Source organism: Calidris pugnax, unplaced genomic scaffold (assembly GCF_001431845.1).
Source record: "Calidris pugnax isolate Ruff unplaced genomic scaffold, ASM143184v1 scaffold21, whole genome shotgun sequence".
In the NCBI taxonomy this organism is placed as follows: domain Eukaryota; kingdom Metazoa; phylum Chordata; class Aves; order Charadriiformes; family Scolopacidae; genus Calidris; species Calidris pugnax.
The window spans coordinates 3,934,459-3,956,321 of NW_015090770.1; the positions used below are offsets into that span (position 1 = coordinate 3,934,459).

At 43.7% G+C, this 21,863-nt stretch overlaps 1 protein-coding gene across 4 annotated transcripts in view; it reads left to right on the plus strand.

The window, feature by feature from the left end:
* The window catches only part of SEMA5B (sema domain, seven thrombospondin repeats (type 1 and type 1-like), transmembrane domain (TM) and short cytoplasmic domain, (semaphorin) 5B), a 200,742-nt gene that overhangs the window by 160,103 nt on the left and 18,776 nt on the right, over positions 1-21,863 (plus strand). For 3 of the 4 annotated variants that reach the window (XR_001411741.1, XM_014940038.1, XM_014940027.1), the window contains exons 14-22: positions 1,895-2,076; positions 5,191-5,334; positions 6,850-6,997; positions 8,346-8,571; positions 9,230-9,448; positions 11,238-11,408; positions 12,330-12,479; positions 13,378-13,422; positions 16,598-16,803. Coding sequence is in view for 3 of the 4 variants with exons in the window: in XM_014940038.1 (XP_014795524.1) it covers positions 1,895-2,076; positions 5,191-5,334; positions 6,850-6,997; positions 8,346-8,571; positions 9,230-9,448; positions 11,238-11,408; positions 12,330-12,479; positions 13,378-13,422; positions 16,598-16,803 (1,491 nt within the window). In the remaining variant the exon portion in view is untranslated. Of the gene's footprint in view, positions 1-1,894; positions 2,077-5,190; positions 5,335-6,849; positions 6,998-8,345; positions 8,572-9,229; positions 9,449-9,913; positions 11,409-12,329; positions 12,480-13,377; positions 13,423-16,597; positions 16,804-21,863 lie in introns of those variants that run through there. The other variant, XM_014940047.1, reaches the window with a different exon arrangement.

Consider the following 21,863-nt stretch of genomic DNA (forward strand, 5'->3'; position numbering starts at 1 on the left):
GAACAGAACTCCCTGCTGGAATCAGCAAGGCTTTCTGGCTCAAAAATGAATAGAAATGATCCAATACTTGGATTTTGACTTTTGTAAGGCAGGAGGAAAAAGGAGATAAAAATCTGGTATTAAATATCTCAAAGTAGTTATTTTGATTTTTTTTTTCTCCCTCTGACTTTTAGCAACCCAACTACATGTTTAAAACAACAAATTCAACAACAACAACAAAACTCAGTGTTCTCTTTTCTGGGAATCTTGCCTTGTAACCTGCAGTCCAGAGCAAATTTTTGCAACGACATGATAATCTATTGCAAACAAAGGTTTGCAACAGATGCTTGAAACCCCCCGACTACAGCCTGATGAGCGCAGTAACAGATCTAAATTACTTCCATGCCACTGCTGCATATTTTTGGTGCTGCTGTAGATGGGTGAGAGGGGAAGATGACAGCCTACCAGGGGTGCATTGTGAGTGTTTTACATAGTGCCAGACTTGGAGAATAAGCAGAGCAGCTTGTTTCAGAGGATGAGTGTTTGAAAGCACTTCTCCTGTGGCTGTGGTTGGCTCCTTGCATGGCTCCCGAGCAGGCTCACAGCCTCTCTGTGCCTCGGTTTCCTTGTCTGTAGAGCAGGAGAAATGGTTTCCCCCCTGGGGCAGCCCAGAGGACTGATCCTGCTGACTACAGAGCTCAGTGAAGCATGGCACAGTGGGGTTTGCTGGTGGTAGCCAGCTCAGATTTGGGGCCAGGGCTGCTTGCCAGGGCCCCAGCCTCTTTCTTTCTTCACCCTTTGTGGCATGTGACACCGAGGCCCGCCTTTGCCAGTGGTTTTACGAAAGCTGCTGAGCATCCCATCGCCTCTTGGGTGACACCAGTGGGGATGAGCCACTTGCAGGCAGCTGCCATCCATGTCATCCTGCTCATGAGGCCCAGCACTTTGGGACATAGAGGGGGGAGGATGGAGGGAGCCACAGGGGGAAGAGAGCCTCATGGTGCTGGGCTGTAGCAAGGAAATAGCTGTACCTAGGCAGGGCAGGGGTGTTCAGTGCAGGCTCCCAAGCATGGTCCTGGACTTGCTGGATTTTTCAGTAGTGGTGGAGTGGGCATGAGAAGGCAGCGGTGATCTGGGAGTGATCCCAGGAGGAGCAGGCAGCACTCATCTTCTCAAAGCCAGCCTGGGTTGCAAGGGCCCTAGCAGCTTGCTCCCCCAGCCCTCGTCTTAGGGCTCACCTAGCAGCACTGGTTAAAACAAGGCACAGGGGAGCAAGTTCTGACACCCCATTTCCTGGAAGATCTTCACCAAACCTGGTGAAGAAATAGTTCTGTTTCTCATTCTTTTGCTTTGCCAGGACTACTATATTTTTACTTCTTCATTGCAGCACACAGGGAGCTCAAGCCCCAGCCTGGTTGGGGCTGTACAGGCACGAAGCAACGGGCAGAGGAAAAAGCAGTGTGGTCTGGTCTATAAGTTGCCCTGAGATGAATTCTTGCTTTTTAGCCCACTCTGTGATCCCCAGCATTAATTCTAGTCACCACCATCTCCTTCACTGTCTAGCTTTCACCCAGCATAGCCACGTAGGCTGAAGCTGTGCGGCGTGGGACAAGGGAGTGCGATGGTTTTGTGGCACGGCAGATGGGTGCTTGTGCCTGGTGTGGTGCTGGCTGGGTCGGCGGGGGTGCCTGTGCACACACGTTAGGTATGCGGGGTGGAATTTGGAGGGTAAATATTGATGCGGCATTGTCTGAAAACAACCCTCTGTTTTGAATCCCGCTCGCAAGCACAGACAGCTCCCATCTAAGCTGCATCCTAATCCCCCCGGCAGCTTTGTTTGGCGTTTCTATTGTGGGGCTGTCTCCAGAAATGTAAACTTGCTATTAATGACCTTTTTTTTTTCTTTTAAAATTAGGTGAAAAACCTGACAACAAATGGAAGACTGGGGCCCTGGTCCCCATGGCAACTCTGTGAGCATTCGGATGGGGACAGCACAGGCTCCTGTATGTGTAGGTCACGTTCATGTGACAGCCCTCGTCCTCGCTGTGGAGGCCGCGGCTGTGAAGGGGCCAGGATTGAGGTCGCCAATTGCTCAAGGTACCTCAGCATCTTTATGCTTTTCAGGAAGGGAGCAAGAGTTGTGCCTGTCCACAGCTTAGCTCCTTCCTTGTGTTTCTGTGACCTTGTTGTTGTATCCCAGCCAAACTGAGGTATGTGAGGTCCAGCCTGAAGTCAGTGAAAAACAAAGGAGCCCGAGGGCTCTGAGAGATGGGCCTTCAGCCAGAGCTCTTGGAAGAGGGGCGCCCCAAATTAGTGTACACATTAACCTTCCCTCCACTGTGCCTTGGTTTCCCTCAACTGCACAGTGGGTAGTGACCCATCAGGAAGAGGTGAGTAAGGCAGAGGTAGTTGTTAGCCAACTGAACAGCTATAAGCTAAAGAAATCCAGTAAGCTCATCATTTTTTGAGAGTATCAATTCCGAGGTTGCGTTGCCAAAAGTGAGCAGAGCTCCTTCAGAGCAACACTTGCACAGACAGGGCCCTGCCTGGCTCCGAGCAAGGCTTGTTGGCCTTGTTCTGTGGGTCTGAGAGCCATCTGCAGCACGCTGCCCAGGTGAGACCCACAGCTCATCGCCTGGCAGCGAGCGGCGCTTAGGAGGTGTGCCTGCCAGGGACACCACTGAAACAACGCATCAGCTCGGCTTCTGTCAAAGGGCTGCCTTTCCAGGGAAGCCTGAAGCTCCTGCTTGAGCAGTATGGAAGCTAAATATCCTCCCGTTGACATAGCCAACCATGTTTGTGTCCATGTTACCCTACCACCCTCAGACCACATGTCATGACTCAAGGAAAGACGATGCAATAGTGTAAGCACTACTTAACCAGGGTGGGGCCAGTCAATATTCTGGTAAATATTGGGTCAATACAGTTTTTATCTACTTTATCTTCTCCATAAATGTTCATGCCATTAAGGACAGCTGTCTCTTTGACTCCTCCCTGGAGACCACTGCTGGTCTTGGCATCAACATTTCAGCAATAGTCATGTTTTAATTGGCACCTCTCCTTCCAGTTGTGGGCTGTGCTGCCCAAAAAGCGTGCAGTCATTCCTGCCCCTGTGCTGCCACCGTGGGCTGAGCGGAGCAGAGCCTTCCCCAGGCAGGCTTTTTATGTCAGCGGCAAATGGAAAGCGTGCCAGTGGGAAGGGTTTCTCAGCACTGCTCTGATGGCAAAAGAGGCAGGAACAGCTTCTAAGAAGGGGATGAAAAATAGATTATTCAATCTTAAGACACAGGAAAACAGCATGGTTTGAAAAATAGGGACATCTGGTCATCCTACATCCGCCTCAGCCCTCAAATTTCCTTTAATTGACTTCATCTGGCATTGAGAATTCTTTTTTGCAGAGGGAGCATGATGCTTAAAGATGAGTTCTATTAGAAAGCTGGAGGTCTGAAAATGGAAGGTGTCTATATTTCTGCTAAAAATCCTGAAACATAAATTGATGCTGGTAATTGTTGGCTTTTTGAGGAGTTTTTAGTAGAAATTACTTTCCCTTTTTTGTTGCAACAACAGCAACCTTCCATTTTATCTTTTCTTTTTGTGATTTTACATATAATCTTTCTTTTGGGTTAAGGAATGGAGAGGTAGTAGGTGGCTTAATACATGGCAGAATAAGACAGATAGTAGGATTTTTATATAAGTGAGTTTCTTGTTTTTTGACCTTGTTTGGGGTGGAAGAGGGGAAGGGAAGGAGGGAGAGGGATGAGAGAACAAGAGGAGGAGGGGAGAAACATCTAACAAGGTTCTGAAATAAAGCTGCCAAGAACAGGCAAGAGTTGATAACAAACACAGAAAGTGTGAAGGGCAATGTGGGTTTTAACTTTCATCCTCTGCCCTGATTGGTGCTATGCCAGGAAATATTTCTTGCCAGCAGTGTTATTAGTTCAGTAAATGCTTTGAAAATTAACATCTGTTTTCAAGCTAAGCCTTCAAGAACGAGAGAGCACCTGAGTTGTTTTTTGACTAGACTTTTTAGAAAGGTTTTTTTCTTTATAAAAAAAAAACCCAAAACAAATGAGATTTTTTGGCTTAAGGCAGTAAAGTGTCAAGATTAGGCAGTTCTGTAAGACAGAGCATTTCCACTGGCTCTGTTCAAAATGAAACCTGCAGCGCAGAAGAGATGAGACAGAGTTCCTCCTCTCCTGCTCCAAGGTTCGGTAGCACTGCCAAATCAGAGGAAGGTGAGCCTTAATGAATGTGAGATTTTTAAAGGTGAAAATGTTGGCTTCTGCGTGGGCATGCGGTTGAGTTCCCGCATGGCGGCCGCCTGCACGTGCTCAGCCTGTGGCAGGACCGAGGCGCGGAGCCTTTCCCGAATCTCGAGGTGTGAACCAAGAGGTTTGACGTCACATCTGCTTCAGGCGAAGTTACCCCGCTGCTCAGCGGAGATGTGGTCACTCATTAAAGCGTGAGACTTGATCCTGCCTCTGAGCTCTTAATTGCCTTCTGGTTTGTACAGATTTAAGGTCACACTACAGTGGCGTCTGCAGGCGGCCATGAAAGCTAGAAGCAATTATTGTTATTTTTAATGAAATCTGAGATTTTCACTTAATAGGATTCAATGCTAAAGGCTTTAGGAAAACACCAAATATTATGAATTTTGTGATAAAAGCCATTGGAGCTGCCAGTAGTGCTATAAGAGATTTAAAGCATCAATACGTACTGAATTAGCAGAGGGTAGGGTTTTTTTACATCCTTTGGCACAACTGATATTTGTGAGCCTCAAAACATGCACTGTTTGTGCAGAAGAGTCCAGGAGATACAACTTTGGGATCAGCCATGGCTTCAGAAAGGGTAGGTTATGAGGCATGGGGGAGATGAAGGGAGAATAGTCAGTAAGAGTTATAGCAACCACACTGTTGCTCAGCAAATGCTAGGAGGCATTTTCAAAATCATTCAGCATTGGCTTCATTCTCTTCCTTTCCAGTTCTTAAAGACTTAAATGGTAGGAAAGTTAAGCCAATACTAAGTACTTTTGAAACTCTGCTTTCTAGATCTCTGCTGATGCAAAGTCTGGTTGAAATGAATAATCTCGTCTTCAATGAGTTCAGCCATTCCCCCATCAGTGTCTTATATGTTTTGTTATTGAGTACAGCATGATATGTGCAGACTGTTAGGTCACCCCCATACTTTGTTCTTTCTCACCTCTTTTATTAGAAATGGCGCTTGGACACCCTGGTCTTCCTGGGCCCCTTGTAGCACCTCCTGTGGGATTGGCTTTCAGGTCCGCCAGCGATCCTGCAGCAACCCTTCTCCACGGTACGGGGGCAGGGTCTGCGTTGGACAGAGCAGGGAAGAAAGGTAAGAGATGTCCACAATGCCATGTGTTCACTTCTGTGGTTATTATGTTGGCAGCTGGAAGTGGTGGCTCTTACATGAAAGCAGATTAAGGCTCTTTGGCAGAATGTGCAATGTGGAAGTAATTCCGGAGCCTGGGAGGGGTGAGGTTGCTCACATGCATTGCCACTCTCTTTCAATGAGCCTGTGGCCATCAGAGACTTCAGGGCTGCCTCCTCTCTCAAGTAGGACCTTTGAGACCTTCACAAGTATTCTCCTGTCTCCCAAACAGAGGGCTGACCTCCTCAATGAAAGGAGAAACTTTGCCTGCTGTTAGCAGTGTAGAGTTTATAGATACAGTTACACTCTTCTGATCTGTCCCTGAGGAGGCAGTTGAATATGTGCAGCTTCCATCACCATTTGCACCATTCCTGAGTCTCTATGAATTGTGCTGACGCATCAAGAGAAGTTCAAGACAAAATACAGCTTAACTCACAGACTTGGGGTTGAGTTTTTGCAGGGGTTGGCAACAGAAAGACATCTTTTTTCCCCTCTAAACTAAGCAAATTTCATGGAAAATCAATAAAAGAAAATACTTTTTGAACCTACAGAGCCATCTGCACTATTACACTTCTTCAGGTCAGGCCCCTCGTTAAACACATGCTTCAAGACATCCCAATTTGGTTTCCAGATTTGACATTTCATTAAAGGCCACCTCTGCTTGGCAATAGGCTGTTGCTTGTCCCCTGAGTGGTCACTTAAGACAGATCTCTCTGCATTTCTCAGAATACAAAGGGCAATTCATTTAACTTCCTTGATTCAGACATTTTAATGTTTGGTTTGATTTGTGGCCATTCAGAATGGTCCTTTTTGGGTTTTAAAGACTACATCAGAGTCAATTGCAGTCCTGTGTGATTCAATTTGAGAACAATATTGATTAAAAAGCTGAACAAAATTAAAGTTACCTTTTGAAAAGGGAACATGAAATAGCTTTAATTTAGGGCCTGCTTTTAGATGGATATAGCATCTAGTTCAGCTCCAGTTACAAACACTAGTTTTTCAGGGTCCAAGCAGCAGTAGGGACTGGATAGTGTGGAGAAAAGATGATTGTCAAGCGTTTACACCTGCCATTCATGACAGATCACTGTTGGGCTGACCTCTCACTAGTCATCCCATTGGAAATATTTACCATTCACTGTCTCTCTTTATGATACAAGGGCGCATCTTATGAGCTCTTTTGTGAATTCAGTGCATAAAAGTTATGAGCTCAGAGCACTTCCAAAAAACATGATCTTGACCATTTATTCCAACTGTCTCAGTGAGTTCAGCCTGGTTAACCACTCCCCCTGTTCTGAACAAAGGGTACAGTTCTATGAGCAGGAATATTGCTAATCTGACTGTTGTGTCAGCCTTCTGCTGCCTTTCTGTGCCTGCATGAATTGCACTCAAATGCAGCGTGTAGTCCTGTATCCATCACCATTTTGTCTCTCCGATGTGCTGACATGAATGACTTTTGAGCAATGTGCTTTCTTATTTCAGGTTCTGCAATGAGAACAGTCCGTGTCCATTACCAATTTTTTGGTCTTCGTGGGGTCCTTGGAATAAATGTAGCGTGAATTGTGGTGGAGGGATTCATTCAAGGCAGAGGTCCTGTGAAAATGGAAATACATGTCCAGGCTGTGCTGTGGTATGTATTTTTTATTGACATTGCATAAGGGGCACCTATTGACATCTAACATCTAGGAACTTGGTATTTAACTCCTCCCTCCATCTTGGTTTTATTTCTTAAGCTACAAGAAAATGCTATTCTCAGCTTTTGCTGGAGAGGATGCTGAAATGAGCTGGGAAGCAGAGGGGTGGCAGATTCCCAAGCCAGTGAAGCTGGTGTGAAAAGCATGTATGTGTCAGTATGTATGTGTGTGTGTGTACATAAAGGTAAGGACAGACTGGCATACAGAGGACTTCTTAGGTCTCTGTGGACTAAGGTATCAAGTTCTTTGCCTGAAGGCACTATAAGTTTTTTTTCTTCTATCCTACTCTCATTGAGTCAAGAAGGCCTTCATGCATCAGATACGAGTCTTACTGCCATACTTGAGTAAACAACAGGTCAAACACCTAGTTAACCCATCAGTGAGGCAATGGCTACCCATTTTCTCTCTTTGTTTTCCCTTTCCTCTTCTGGCAGCTGTTCCATGCAGCTGTTTTAATTAGTTTTATGGAGAGTTTTCTTTCAGTGCAAGCAGATTTGATCTGGAACCTCCCATCTGTTCACAAGCTGTTTGGCATTTACTCTAGAATCATAAAGTCCTGAAGCATTACATTTCTTTCCCTCTGCCAGAAAAGACTGGTTTGTTTATTTATTTATTTTTAAACAAGAGTGCAATGTTTGTCACTGGAATTCCTCCCACTAGTGGCAAGAATTGTAAAGGCCCTAAATCACCTGATTCCCATCCAGCCAGAATGTTGCCTGTACTCAGAGAATGCTCATTTCTCCATCAAGGGTGGCAAACAGTTCATGGTCCTCACCAGAGATTTCAAAAGGCCTACCAAAGAAAAATAGCCATAAAAAGAGATAACCTAAACCTGTCTTAAAAACAAAACAATAACCTTTTCAAGGAATAGACCTTACTAACATTTTGTCCTCAGGGGGCTCCCCTGGGCTGACCTGAGAGCAACATCTCAGGGTCACAGCAGAAAACCTTTTTGCTGTTATTATTATCTATTGCCTGAATTATTCTCCTGCCCCTAATGTACTAAGCTTTTAAAGCCTCACAGGACTTTGAATCAGCAAAGAAACATAAACTTGAGGGAGACATAAAATTATCAAGCATAGTTCATCTGAAGCTATGCGCCACCACTGCCTCCATAGTCACCACATTTTGTCCTCTGCCCAGCACTGGCTTGAGGTCAGATGAGGTGGATGGAGGTTGTTTTAGATCCAGATGGTATCGCCTTATTTTCTGGAGTGTAAATAAGTGTCAGTTAGGCTGCTGCTGCCTAATAAGTAAGGAGAGAGTGGTTTTCCTTCTTGGCAGGAATATAAGACCTGTAACCCGGAGAGCTGCCCGGAGGTGCGCAGGAACACACCCTGGACCCCTTGGATGCCTGTCAACATCACCCAGAATGGTGCTCGCCAGGAGCAGCGCTTCCGCTACACGTGTCGTGCCCAACTATCCGATCCCCACGAGCTGCAGTTTGGGAGGAAGAAAACTGAGAGTCGGTTCTGTCCCAACGATGGCTCAGCAGTGTGTGATACTGACTGTACGTCTTGCCAGCTCTGGGGGGACCACAGGGCAAGCCTAGATTTGGTGGTGGAAGGGGGACTCTCTCATAACAACAAGAACCTGATTGTGTCAGGTTGTGCACAAGTCTCGTCATGTACAACTTGTGTCACTGCAGAATGACGGGGATGGAGAGAGCCCTGTGACTTAGAGATCAATACAGTTGTGAGCTCTATGCTTATGGCATTGTATAGATTTTGTTCTTGCTACTGCCAGGCTGCCCTAAAGAGAACAGGCAAGTGATGAGGGTGTAGAGAAGAGAAAAGCCATTCTACGGGACAATGTGTCTTTATTCTTTCTCTCTGGAGGTCCCCTTGTGCACTGCCTCTGGGGTTACTCCCTTCAGTACTGCTGTGACACAAGGCAGTGTTCTGAGGGCACAGCCTCGACTGCCACAGTTTGCTGCCCAGAAAGGCCATTTATCAAGGTTATCAGTAGACTCAGTTTGTGTGTGTGCAGATTTCATGTCTAGCTTAGCTGTAACCCTGTGGAACAAAACTCTTGCTAAAGGTTTTCAACAGAAACTCTTCCATGGGGCACATAATTCCCGATTTTATTCATGAGCTGACACCCTTTTAAAAAAGCCCAGCAACTGATTAATTTGTGATCTTGTGGTGTTTTGTTTGTTTTCCCTGAAGCTCTTGTTGATGACCTCCTGAAGACTGGTAAGACCTCTGCACGGATTATCAATGGGGGCTGGTCCTTTTGGGGGGCCTGGTCTTCCTGTTCCAGGGACTGTGAGTTGGGCTTTAGGATCAGGAAGAGAACGTGTACAAACCCTGAACCTAAAAATGGTGGCTTGCCCTGTGTGGGGTCAGCGATGGAATACCAAGACTGCAATCCGCATCCCTGCCCAGGTAACCATGATCATCTTCCTGCATGAAATTCAGAGGTGTTTTTTCCCATCTTAATGGTAGAGCCACATAAAAAAAATAAAAAGCCGTATTTCCAAGCTGCCTTTTTTTTTAATTTGGGGGATTTTTCCTTATTTTTTTTTAAAGCTATTGTAATGACCCATGTATGTCATCTTTAGTGCTATGACTTATGTTTCACCTCAGCTCAGAGGGTAACACAGCCACATCCTCTACAGGAAGTAGTATCGTGGCTGGTCTAGCAGTTTTTTGCTTCTAGAAGGTTTGATGCTCCATCCAGTGGAGGGCATCACGGTGCATTTGCACCTTGATGAGGATACAAGCTTAATTAATGTGGCTTAATACTGTGTAGAGATGCTTGATGTGGCGGTTCTTCTTGTGAACACTTGTTTCTTCCCCCTCTCCTGCTTACGTATTGTTCTTGCGATGGGCATCTACTCTTGACATCAGTTACCATTTCCTGCACAGCCAGCAGGGAGTATTCTTGCCTGGTTTCCTGGTTTTCGAGTTTGTCCTCATGTTTATGTTGCACCCCTGGTCCAGAATAGTAATAATAGACCATTGACTACTGTATTCTCTCTCATTTATCCTTCTCCTAGCTCTGTAAGAACTATCTAAACTAAATTTAAGCGATTTTACACAAATTACCTTGCCTCTTTGCAGTTCTAGCAATTATCTGCTTCTGGCAATATAGTTGTGGCCTACACTTGAAAGTGTTATATTATAATAGCACTATGATTCTAAAATTCAATACAAAGATAAAATTCCAATGCAGATATGATCAGAATGTGCAGCAAGAGTGTAGCAAGAGTGTCAAATATTGCGCTCTATGGCCTATAAAAAGAAAATAACTCTAGCACTATAAAGGCAGCTATTAGTACTATTTTGGAAGCTCTCAGTGGCTTTTCACTAATGTCTGTGCCCTTCTTCTGTGCTGTTTTCTCCCCTTGGACACTATGATGTTTTACGATCTGTTCTGAGTGCATGATTACTATTTCTCTGTGTCTCCCTCCTTCCCTGCCTCACTCAATGTGTATACACAAATCCCGGGTTTATCTTGCACTAAGTCATCAGGTTATTATCTTCTGAATTAATGGTATGTGGAACCTGCAAATCAGGCGGTAGTAGCCTGACAAAGTCCGGGGGAATCAGGGATCTTAAGCCCCTCCCTAGTTTCATTATTCCTCTGTTATGGGGCTGTGGTCAGATCATAGAATTATAGAATGGTTTGGGTTGGAAGGGACCTTTAAAGATCATCTGGTCCAACCCCACCTGCAATGAGCAGGGACAATAAATAAAGCCTCTGAGGTTCTGTTTACTGAAGAGTGGAACTAGTGGACTCGGGGGTCCCATAGAAAGGTGCCATGTAAGCTCCACTTAGGTTGTAGAGCACTTTTTTTCAAAGTAAATCTATTGTTGCTATAGGTGAAGCATCAGGAGACAATGTAATAACAACACTATTTTATAAACAGTTGTAGAATAGAATAGGATAGCATGTAATATTTCAATGATCACCCTAAGGAATGCTTTTTATTTTGGCACTTTCTGATGTAGAGTCTTTTTGTGCGTAGACTTCATAGCAGCACATTCATACCCTCTCTTGATATGAAGTTCTTGTTGTAAGGGTCAAATGTCCTGGGGTGAAAGAAGCTGTTAGCTAGTCTGGGCAGGGTGGATCTGGAAGGCAAGATACTGGGGCTTTCCAGCTTTGTGACAGTGAGAGGAGTAACCAACGGCATCTCTCTCTCTCTCCTTGCTTTTCGTTGTCCTTCAGTGAAAGGTTCATGGTCTTGCTGGACTCCTTGGTCTCATTGCTCAGCGACCTGTGGAGGAGGACACTACCAGCGCACGCGGACTTGCACCAATCCGGCTCCGTCTAGTGGAGAGGATATCTGCATTGGTCTGCACACTGAGGAGGCCCTTTGCAACACGCACCCATGTGAAGGTAGCCAGTTCTCATCCCTGCTCCAGCTCGCTTGGGTGGTGGTGGGAGTAAGGCACATCTGCAAAATATTTAAAAAAAATATATCAGATACACCACCAATTAGAAGGTTTTCTGTCCATTCAGTAAATGTCTGTTGAACCAGGGGGAAAGGAGACATCCCAGAGTTCAGCTGCAATGCATCACCTTTCTCTTTACCTGTTCACTAGCCCATGCTCTGGCATTCTGGTGCCAGACAGGCAAAATCTTGTTAACGACTGATCCATTTAAAGTAATTGAAAAAGCAGGGTCTTAGTTGTTCGTGTGGAAGCTTACAAGACAAACAAAAGAAGTCATGAAGCATCAATCTGTACAGCTGCTGGAGGGACAATCCTTCCTTTTTCTTACACAGGCAGATGAGTATGTGCTACAGTGCAGAGGATGGGGTTTAGATCTGTGCTGGTTTTGAACCACCTTTGGGTATTTCTCATATTTCTCATATTTCGCATGTTGACTCCTACCCTTAGGAAACTCAGAAAAACTCCCTACCTGCTGTAACTCATCCTGGCTACTTGAGGTATCCCTGGGAGGCCACCTCAAAGCTTGGAGGTCCTGGTACAAAACTGCCCCATCCAGCTGCTTGTGTGTCTTTAACCAGAGAGCTGCTATAGGAATGTTTAACACAACTCCATGATGTGCAGTGCTCCACCAAGGGTTGGTTCAGTTTGCATTAAGGAAACTGCAACCTGACAAATAGGGTATGATGCTTGCACTGTTATTTGTATTGAGAAAATTAAATCCACTAAGGGCCCTGGATTAGATGTGCGAGAGAGGGCTAGGCTAGGATCTAGACATCCTTCAGGATGGGAGAAGTTTGGTATCTACAAGGAATCGTTTCCCTTCTTGGTGACATTTTCTGTTTGTTTTCCTGATCTTGGATTTCAGGTGGCTGGTCAGAGTGGTCAGAGTGGAGCCTGTGTAATGAAGAGGGCATCCAATACCGCAGCCGTTATTGCGAGGTGCACAGCCCAGACTCTTCTCAGTGCGTCGGAAACAACACACAGTACCAAGAGTGCCTGTATAATGAAATTCCTGGTATGTACAGTGTCATCGAGGAGGGAGGGAGTGGGCCAATTCAGGAGAGCAGCTCGTGCCCAGACTGTCAAGCTAGGCTGAGATTTTCTCTACTACAAATTGCATTTGGATGCTTCTAGAAAAACAAGCAAACATGTTATAAACTCCCTTGTGGCAGGGGAAGGGTAACTGGCATTCCTTTAAGGAAGCTTAGCTTTTCTTTAAAGCAGAGTTACTTAGCTCTCTAATAAATAACTAGTATTGCTTCACCTGAATTGAAGCTTTTAACTTTGCATAGTTCATCTCAGGCTGGGCTATAAAAATTACCTCTGTTCTCAGTATGGATAAGGGCAACAGAAGGTCCTTGAGTTCAGGTATCAAAAGAAGCATCCCAAAAGAGCGAAGAAATTAGATGAGGCAGATGGAGAAAATTGGTGTGTGAAGTGGGGAGATTAATCAAGGGTCTGATGGAACGACACTGTTGATGGACAGATGGTCATCAACATCTTCCAACCCGTGTTTTGTGGAAAATTAATCTCTCAGGCAGTATTTGATACGGGTCTAGACTGAGTAATCCCTTCCTATGTGTTCTTTTCTGGATTACAGTGCCCTGACTTAAAAATCTGAGATCTCTAGGGAATGGTGTACTTCTTTTTCAAGGTTTTTTCAGCTGTCTTCTTTCCCCTAAATCAAAGCAGCTGAACAGTGATCAGGTAACAGTACTGGAATTGTCAGGTCTTTGGAGAGGTATTGTTGGATGTGTTTCACACTCCGAGTTTATCATTCAATCTAGAGAGACTCTCAGCATGCTGCAGAACACACGAGCAACTTCTCGTGTCTGGAGCACGGGGGCTTTAATTACTTAAAGAAGTTAAGTGATGGTAAAATGACAACTATCTCCCATCTTCTCTTTATTTAGTGATCCTGCCAGCCTCCAGCATTGATGAGAGCACGAACTGCGGAGGTAGGAACCACTAACTATATATCTTATTTTTAGCTTAACATGGCTTTTTTTCTCCCTGTGCAGTATCAACCAAACCATTAATCTATACAGCTTATATCCCACTGATAGCTTTAATTCCAGTGGAGTCTCACTGTCTGAGTCAGACTGGAGGAATGTATCTCATGTCCACTTGTCAGTTCCAAGATTTTTATTTATTTCAACGTTTGGATTGGCCACTGAGGGTCATTAGTTAACAGAGAGCACAATGCTTGTCTCTCTCTATCCATAGGGTAAAAGGTTCAGCAGAAAGGAAGGGATATTCCTCATCCCATCACTGTAAGCCTCCAGCTGTTTGGAGGCAGGTGTTTTTAAATAACCCATAAAGATTTCAGTGAACAGGAGCTCTTAGATTCTTTGCTGATAGATGATGAGATTAGAGTTTATACTTGTCCTCCAAGCACCTCCTTTCATTCAAGTCCTCATCTCTCACAGAAGTCGTGTCTCCTTTTTGCATGTAACTTGGAAAGATCCAGTCATTAGTGTCACTTTTCCACTGCCCTAAGAGCCTCTACAATAAAAATGCAGACTGAAGAAAATGGCAGGTTCCTCTAACACTTAAAAAAACTAGTTTCACACTAATGACCATGTCAATTCCTGCTGGTGTCACATCCCGGCTCTCCTGAAATCTAGATGATATGCAGGCTGCCAAAATCTCTTCTCCCTGTGGAGATCATGGCAAAAAAAGGCCTGCCACCTGTGGCATGGAAACGTGGCCTCTCAGTTTGTGACTGTGGGGTAATCAGTGGAATTAAGATTTCAGCACCTGCAATGTAACAGTTGGCTTTCTGTGATGCTCCTCCCTTAAAGGGTGCCACGTATCTGCTTCAGTTCCAGGACTCCTTGCTATGGTTTGCACTCTACTGTTGTGCACTGTATCCACGTTTCCTTCTTTTACCACCGCTATTGTATTTGCCGTTTCAATCTACATTTTACCATAGCTAATATTATTTATTACTTAGTGTTCTACAATATTTGGCAAAGAAGCCAATCAATAGAAATTCTGTTGACGCATCTCAGAAAATCTATATTTTCATGATGAACTAGAAAGCTTCCCCTCTGGGGACTCACATGCTGCAAACAAAATAATTTGTTTTTTCCCTAAGATACAGCTAAAAGTCACCTGAAAAATCAGGTGGGTCTTTCAAAGGTAAAATGTAAGAGAGCTTTATGTTTTAGAAAGGATTTTCTACTGTAGTGATTTGCAAATGTAGCGGTGAAATGAAGTATTCACTGCAATATAAGCAAAGCTGGACATGGGGAGAATGTGACAGAGTGTCATGAGGCTTTACTGAACACCGTTGCATACTCTGTGGTTTAGCTCTCATGGGTGGCGTAAAGTAGGTGGAGGTTTTTGGAAAGGAAAGGTCTTTTTGGAAAAGTCTTGTAGCATTTTGTAGGAAATTATAATTTTTCTGCTGCTTTTTTGAACCATCATCCAAAACACAATATAAAGTGGTAATCTTGCAGTAGAATTTTATAGGGTGGTTTAAAAAATAAATGTAGCTCTTCAGTCTAATAAATTCTGTGTGTTCCTTACTGTAATTATGATTGAAGTCCATTACTTAGCTGTAGAACTCTATTGGTTTTGTTCTTTTTAAACTCAGGAGGATATTTTTTAACTAAAGATTAGAGGAGAGCAGTAGACTAATGGGCAGAATTCTCTATTTGAAAAGCATATCAGTTAAAATGTAAGATGGCACCAAAAAATTGCACACTGTGATCAGAATAAGAATGAACCTCATTTAAAGCCGCACTCTGAGTAGTCCCTTCCATTTCTCTGCACACAGTCAAGTCAACACAGCAGCCTGTCTAAATGAATTGGCTTTTTAAGTATTACAAGAATTTTACCACTACAGTCTCCAATGTGGTTGTCCCCTGGGACATCTGCCCTGGGGGGGCAGCAGTCAGGGGTGCCCCCCAGGCACTAGGTCCCCTCCTGTATGAAAGATTGCAAAGCAAAGGCAGAGGAAAGGCAGCGTAGCATTGGTGCTCATCATTGCTGATTCTTTTTCTGTAGATTCTCCCCTGCATAGAGCAAAAGAATAGGGTCATAAAGTTTTGCCACCCAAGGTTGCCTCTGGTTGCTTCGTTAACTTGGTGGCCGTAAAGGCCTCTACTGTTTGTTCTGTTGTCAGTGGAGATCTGGTGCTGGTTGGGTTTACCGTGGGGTTTGAGACACTCTGACATCAGGGAGGAATGAGGAGCACTATTTGACTTTGTCTCCCCCCCACCAGCTGGAGTTGTGAGTTAAGAACTTCCCGTCATGTGGGGTACACAACTGCTGCTCCTTCCAGAGGTCAGCGCTGCGCTTGGAGGGTGCTGCTGCAATCCCATGCAGAGAGATCTCTGTAGGAGGCTTTTATAGTCCGAGAACTTTTCTGTTTGAAATATTTGCACTGTAGCTACGCCTCCGGCACCTGCCTGCAACTGGCTTCCTATCTTTGCAGTTTGTGGAGAAAGCCAGCAAAGAAGTGTTTTTGAAGCAGTTCCCCCCTTTCCTTTTTCCACTTTATCTTTCCCATTCCCCTGAGGATCCCTGTTTGATTGTTAGCTATCCAAATACACCTCAGAGGTAGCGCAGACATGGCCAAGGCAGTGCTGCCCCGTGAATAAGCAAGAATGCTGAGCACACTTGGATTACATGGGGGAGGAATGTATATCTCCCCCACCCCACACACAGTCCCGTAGGCATTTTGGGCAGCCAACAAAAAGGGCTTTCCCCTCCCTTCCTTCCCCTTCAGAGAAGCGCTGAGCAGTTTTATCCCCTTATTTCCATGACACACACACATGCTTTGGAATCCATTAATGTGCATTGTTTGTAAGGCTCATTTCTTTAGCTGTCAGCTTAACATAATGTTTAGTTTCAATATCAATAGAGGGGCACGAAGAGAGACAGGGAGGGAGCTTTGAGAAAACAATGCATGAACCTGTTAAACGGCACAAGGCAGAGCTGCAGTGGGGAGACCGATTTGCAGGGAGATTATGTCAGTTTATGTTAGAACGTAAGACTCTGGCTTCAACAGCTTATTAACGTTGATCCCGAGATGTCATAGCTCTGATTTGCACCTGTGGTCTTGTCAGGAGAGGGAAAAAGGCTGTTCTTTAAAAATAGCATCTCTTGTCATTTCCCTTGCAGGTTTTAGTCTCATCCATCTGATTGCCACTGGGGTCGCCTGTTTCTTTGGCTCTAGCCTCTTAACGTTTGTGATTTACGTGTACTGCCAGCGCTGTCAGAGGCAGTCCCAGGAGTCGACTGTTATCCACCCGACCACTCCCAACCATCTCCATTACAAGGGCAACACAACCCCCAAGAACGAGAAGTACACCCCTATGGAGTTCAAGGTAGGGTACTTGATGAGAAATACCACAAACAGCTTGATATTACCGAAAAAATTCTGTATTTAAGTCAGGGTTGGAATTGGGTAGGCTTGTTTTTTTCTGCTCAGCTGTTGGCATTATACGTGGGGTTGAAGGGGCATTTAGCTGCACTGTCATAAAGGGGTGTTAAAAAGTCCCATTACTGCAATGGGATTTTGTTCTGTTCACAGTCCTGGTGAATGCCAGTCTGGCAAGTACATACCAAGATACCCCAGCCCATTCTGACTATTGTATGTGTACCAATTGTCCTCTAAGAAATCAGAAAGAGCTCAGTTTGGTGCGTTGTTAGTGCGTGGTAAGAGGAAACGGAGGGGAGGAAGAATAAAAATGGAAACTTCATTAGACAAATAGCTGGGAAAATGCTTATTGGTAGGATGAGATTCTGGAAATGCTTTGGGAACTGCCAAATTGGAGAGAATGAGAACGCGGAAAGGGTTCTGCCCCTGCTATCAGTACTGGACAGAACTTACTCCAGGCAGCCATGCAGAATTCAATCGTAACAGCAGAATTAGGAGCTGAAGCCTTAGGAGAAGATGAGTGTTGAAGTGACATACTCTGTTGGCATGTCTGTGTGCTAAAGAGAACATCAGAGAAGATAGGACTAAGGGTGGAAGGGACAATACGCTGGGACAGTAATGCATTGTTGTATTTGAACATCAGTCTCCATGTGAAGTGTGGGATCAGAAAAGTGAGCAGTGGGATGGGTGAAGGGGCTTCATGTCACTTCAGTAAGAATAGCCTGCCTAAGGTCACTTGAACAGTGTGGAGCATTATTTAGGACATGAACACAAAACAGAGGGAAGCCCTGCAAGCTGCTTGTTCCTTCGTATAGCTATGGGCTGTTGACATTTTGGTTGTCTGTTTCTGCTGATCTGGCCTGACTTCTGACTAGACCCAACAATAAGATCAATGGTGTGACCATAGTCATAGTCTAAACTCCCTGGGTGTTGGGGACTGCTTCTACATAGGGATTGTGTAATGCTGGGCACAGGACAACTCCTGGTACGTGGCCATGATTTGCAATGAGAATGTGCATCAGAACTAAGAGCTTGCGTCAAATAATTTGAAAAGAGTCAATGTTGTTTTGTTGTTTTAAGGGAAAGCAGTTTGAGCTGGAAAATTAGCAGACCGGTTTGGCAGTAAGCATGTGCTGAATTCCTTGTGCTGGGCATTGCAGCCCCTCAGAGGATCCCGCTGCCTATAAATGCAGTCTCAAAAATATATTTCCTAGCAGCATAAGGCTACAGTTGCATGAAGTTTAATAAGGGTGCAGCATCATAATGCGAGTCAGCATGGATTTGTGGAAAGTAAATCACGTCAAGCAAATTGGATTCCTTTTTTAAATTAAATAAATATTGATCTAGATAGGAGGGAAGCAGCAGACATATTGGGATTTTCAGAAGCTTTTAACAAAGTTTCACAGGATGTATTATTCTACACACTCTGCATATACGGGTTAGGTAATAAATTATTAAGACAGGTAAAGAACTGGGACCTGATCCTGGAGGCTTCAAACTATGAGAGTAATACTTTCAGTTATGTGAGTAGTTGTGGCAAAGTCAATAGGAAGACCCAGGTGAGAAAAGCTTGCAGGAATGAAGAGATGAGCAAGAGTATCCCCTTGTTTCTTACACAGCAAACAATGAAGTAAAGAGACAAATTTATTTTTGTGGCAAAAAGCAGGTAGTTACAGGGTTGGCTTTGTGTTAATATTTTCTTCATTATTTATGTTGTGCTATCATATGTTATCAGATGATGCTCAAATAGGAAGAATGGTTAAAATTTAAAAAGATGAAGTTGTTTGCAGAATGATCTTGATCAGTTGGGTAAATGGATTATGAAATGCAATATGTCTATGCCGAGTGGTGCAGTGGAGTATAAGTAATAACAAAGCTAAGCAAAGTTTAAAATAGCAGCAGATTAGTTAATGTAGTATCAGGATGGAGTTGACCTCTTTGATAGATCCATCTCTGAACACTTGATCTAGTGTGTAGTAACAGTGAGCAGCTGTTAGAGTCTTCTTTCGAGGGACATAAAGAGCCCAGGCATTAGATCAAGTTTTGAAAAGTCTAGTTTATTTAAAGGAAGGCATTAGCTAACTGGAACTGTATGAGTTAGTCTGGGGGGAGAAGGGACTTGGACACAAGAAGAGATAGACCAGATGGGACTTATTTATAGAATGTTAGGAAGTGAAAGAGTTCAAGTGCATAAATCTGCAGTCATTGGACAGACCAAAACTAAATGTTTAGGAGCAAGGGGCTACTTGCTGAGAAGAGCTCACAGTCATACTCTTTCAGAGTGGTGAATGAGGCAAAGAGATTTACAGAAAGGATAAAATCTGTTTATCAGATTCTCTATTCCCTTGTCTCTATTCCTGTTGAATATTTCCTTATGTTCATCTTTTCTATTGGCCCTTCTTTCTTAATCTCTTGCCTGAAAATGTCTCATTTAATACTACAAATTTGCCACTTCTTAGTGTTCCCTTGAAGAATATAGTGTTAGTGCAGTAAGAGGAAGGCTCTGTGTGCTCTGTGCTGTGTAATTACTTACAGAACTTGTTATTAGCCAGTTTTATATTTAGGAATAAATGGCAGATTTTTCTAAGGGTCAGGAGGGAGTTTTTCTTGCTTTCAAGGAGCATGTGTGGTTTTATTGTGTTGCTACACAATTAACATTCAAATGATGGAGGAACTAAAATTCACCTTCTGGAAAATAAGGGTTGGACTGAGCTTGGATATGGGCCCACCTGAATTTAAAATGCATATGTATGAAAGTGAAGACACCTGAAATTACAGATTCTAAACCCAAGTAAGTTTCTATTCAGCATTTACCAAGAAAACTTCCCTCAATATTTTTTAGGTAATGAAAGCAAAGTCATTGTAGGCTTATGTGTGTGTGTGTGAAAGAGTTAATAAATCCATGATTAAGGAAATACATGGTGTGTAGACTACTTTTCAGTAACAGAAAATGATAATACACAGTGACGTGATGGTAGCAGAAGGCTGAGCATATGCGCAAGTCTATTATTTTCCATTCTTTGATAATAATAAGCCTTCTGCAACCATCTTTAGTTTGTTTTCATCTTGAAATATCTGTGCTCTCCAACCAGCAGGTGAACACAGTAGAAAGTTTGGCAGTGTTACATTCAAATGTACAGCACTGAATGCAAACTCATAAATCAAGGTGAATTTTATATGAAGGCAGATTTTAATGAAGGAAGTGCTAGCTGATACGAGCCTTGTTGGACATTTCAGCACAGCAATGCAGTAATGCAGATCAGATGTAAATATCATACATAATGGTGACCTATTGATCATTTAGCTGATGCTAACTTGCTTAGGCAGTGTTTGGCAGAAGAACATTTTATTTTTGCTGGCTCCTTTCCCCTCCTGTTTTGCTTTCTCAAGAATGCTGTGAGGTTTATTATTAGCTATTTTAGCCATGATGTCTTAAAAGATTTCATGCATATACATTTACCAGCAGCACGTTGGTTTTGATTTGTTATTCACAGATCGTAGGGGAGAGACCTTTAGGGTCACCTAATAAGCAGTTCATGTTTCATTAATTGGTTAAAGTTCATACAGTACTCTGACAATATTGAAGACTGTGCAGAACAAGAGCATAATGAAATAAAAATTATCTGCTCTTCACATTTTGGCATGATGGGTTACAGAACCACCTACCACCTTCCCAGTACTGCCGCGCCGATTAGTTAATAACTGGCTATCAAAGCAGAGAGGGGATCCTCTTTTTTAATGTCTTGCTTCAGCTACTCAGTGACTTATTCATGTGAGTTACTCATTAACATCATGCTGACGGAAAGCCAGATGATCCTCCAGTAGAAGTGGGAGGATGTAGGGTCAAGGCTGAGCTCTTGTGAATTAGGAGCTCTTGGAACAGCCACACAAGGAGAAAGGGTTTGGACTGAACTTCTTCCTATTGCTAAATCCTCTGCCAATAGAGAGAGCCAATTTTTTATTCTATGCGGGATTTGGATAGGCAAAGGCATCTGCACATTGGTCCAAATCCAAAATCCAGTGGCCTTTGGATCAGGCCAGATGGGATCAGTGAGAAATGTAAGTTTGCAGGATGGTTGTGATGATGATTCTGCAGATTTTCTTCTCGATTGTGCTGGACAGACCTCCTTCTGTCCTTCCTTCCCTCAACACAACTTTAGTCATGAATCACACAATCAAACCCTTTCTGTACTGATGCCTCGAATAAGCTAGGGAAGCACTTGAGTGTTCCATCTGCTCCAGGCATCACTGCTGCTGCTCTTGTAGAAGCTCAGGGCCAAACACTGAAGTTGTGCTCAAGCAAAACAGTCATTTATGTCAATGAGCAAAGAGGGGAGGATGAGGTGAGAACCGAGTGAGATTACAGGCTATGGTATTGAAAGAGGGAAACTAAATAGTGATGTATTGCCTGATACCTGAAGTTTCTGGGAGGATACCAGAGCAATGCACGTTTACTTGAGTAGGATTCTGAGTCCTGCTCTTGCCCAAAATTGTACAGCAAATATGAGTGCAGCTACCAGAAAATGGGAGGAATATTCAGTAGATCACTTGGGACGCTGTATAAATTAGAAGCTACAATGAATATTTTTTAATAAAATGAGAACAATGCTGTTGAGAATCAAATAACAGTGCAGAGCAGACATCTCCCGCAAAGGACTCCAGACTCTGTGATCCACATTTCATTACTAATCCCGAATAATTCATAGCAATGAAATATCAACATGGAGGGTTATGAAACAGAAACTAATTCTGTCTTTGGAAGAAGAATACTTCTGAATAAGACAACAGACTGGGTGCTTGGTGTGGCTTCCAACATTGCAAAAAGAAATAAGGCTCAGGGTATAGGAAAGTGGATCCCTGTATGGATTTTAAATGTCTCTGTCTTGGGGATGGTTATTTTCACTGTCACTGAAAATCATGCCTTTTTATAGTGGGGAGACAGGCAGTGGTTCAAGTTTAAATGAGCTTTAACTGCTGTCAAGTGTCCTAGAGGAATGTTTGTCTAAG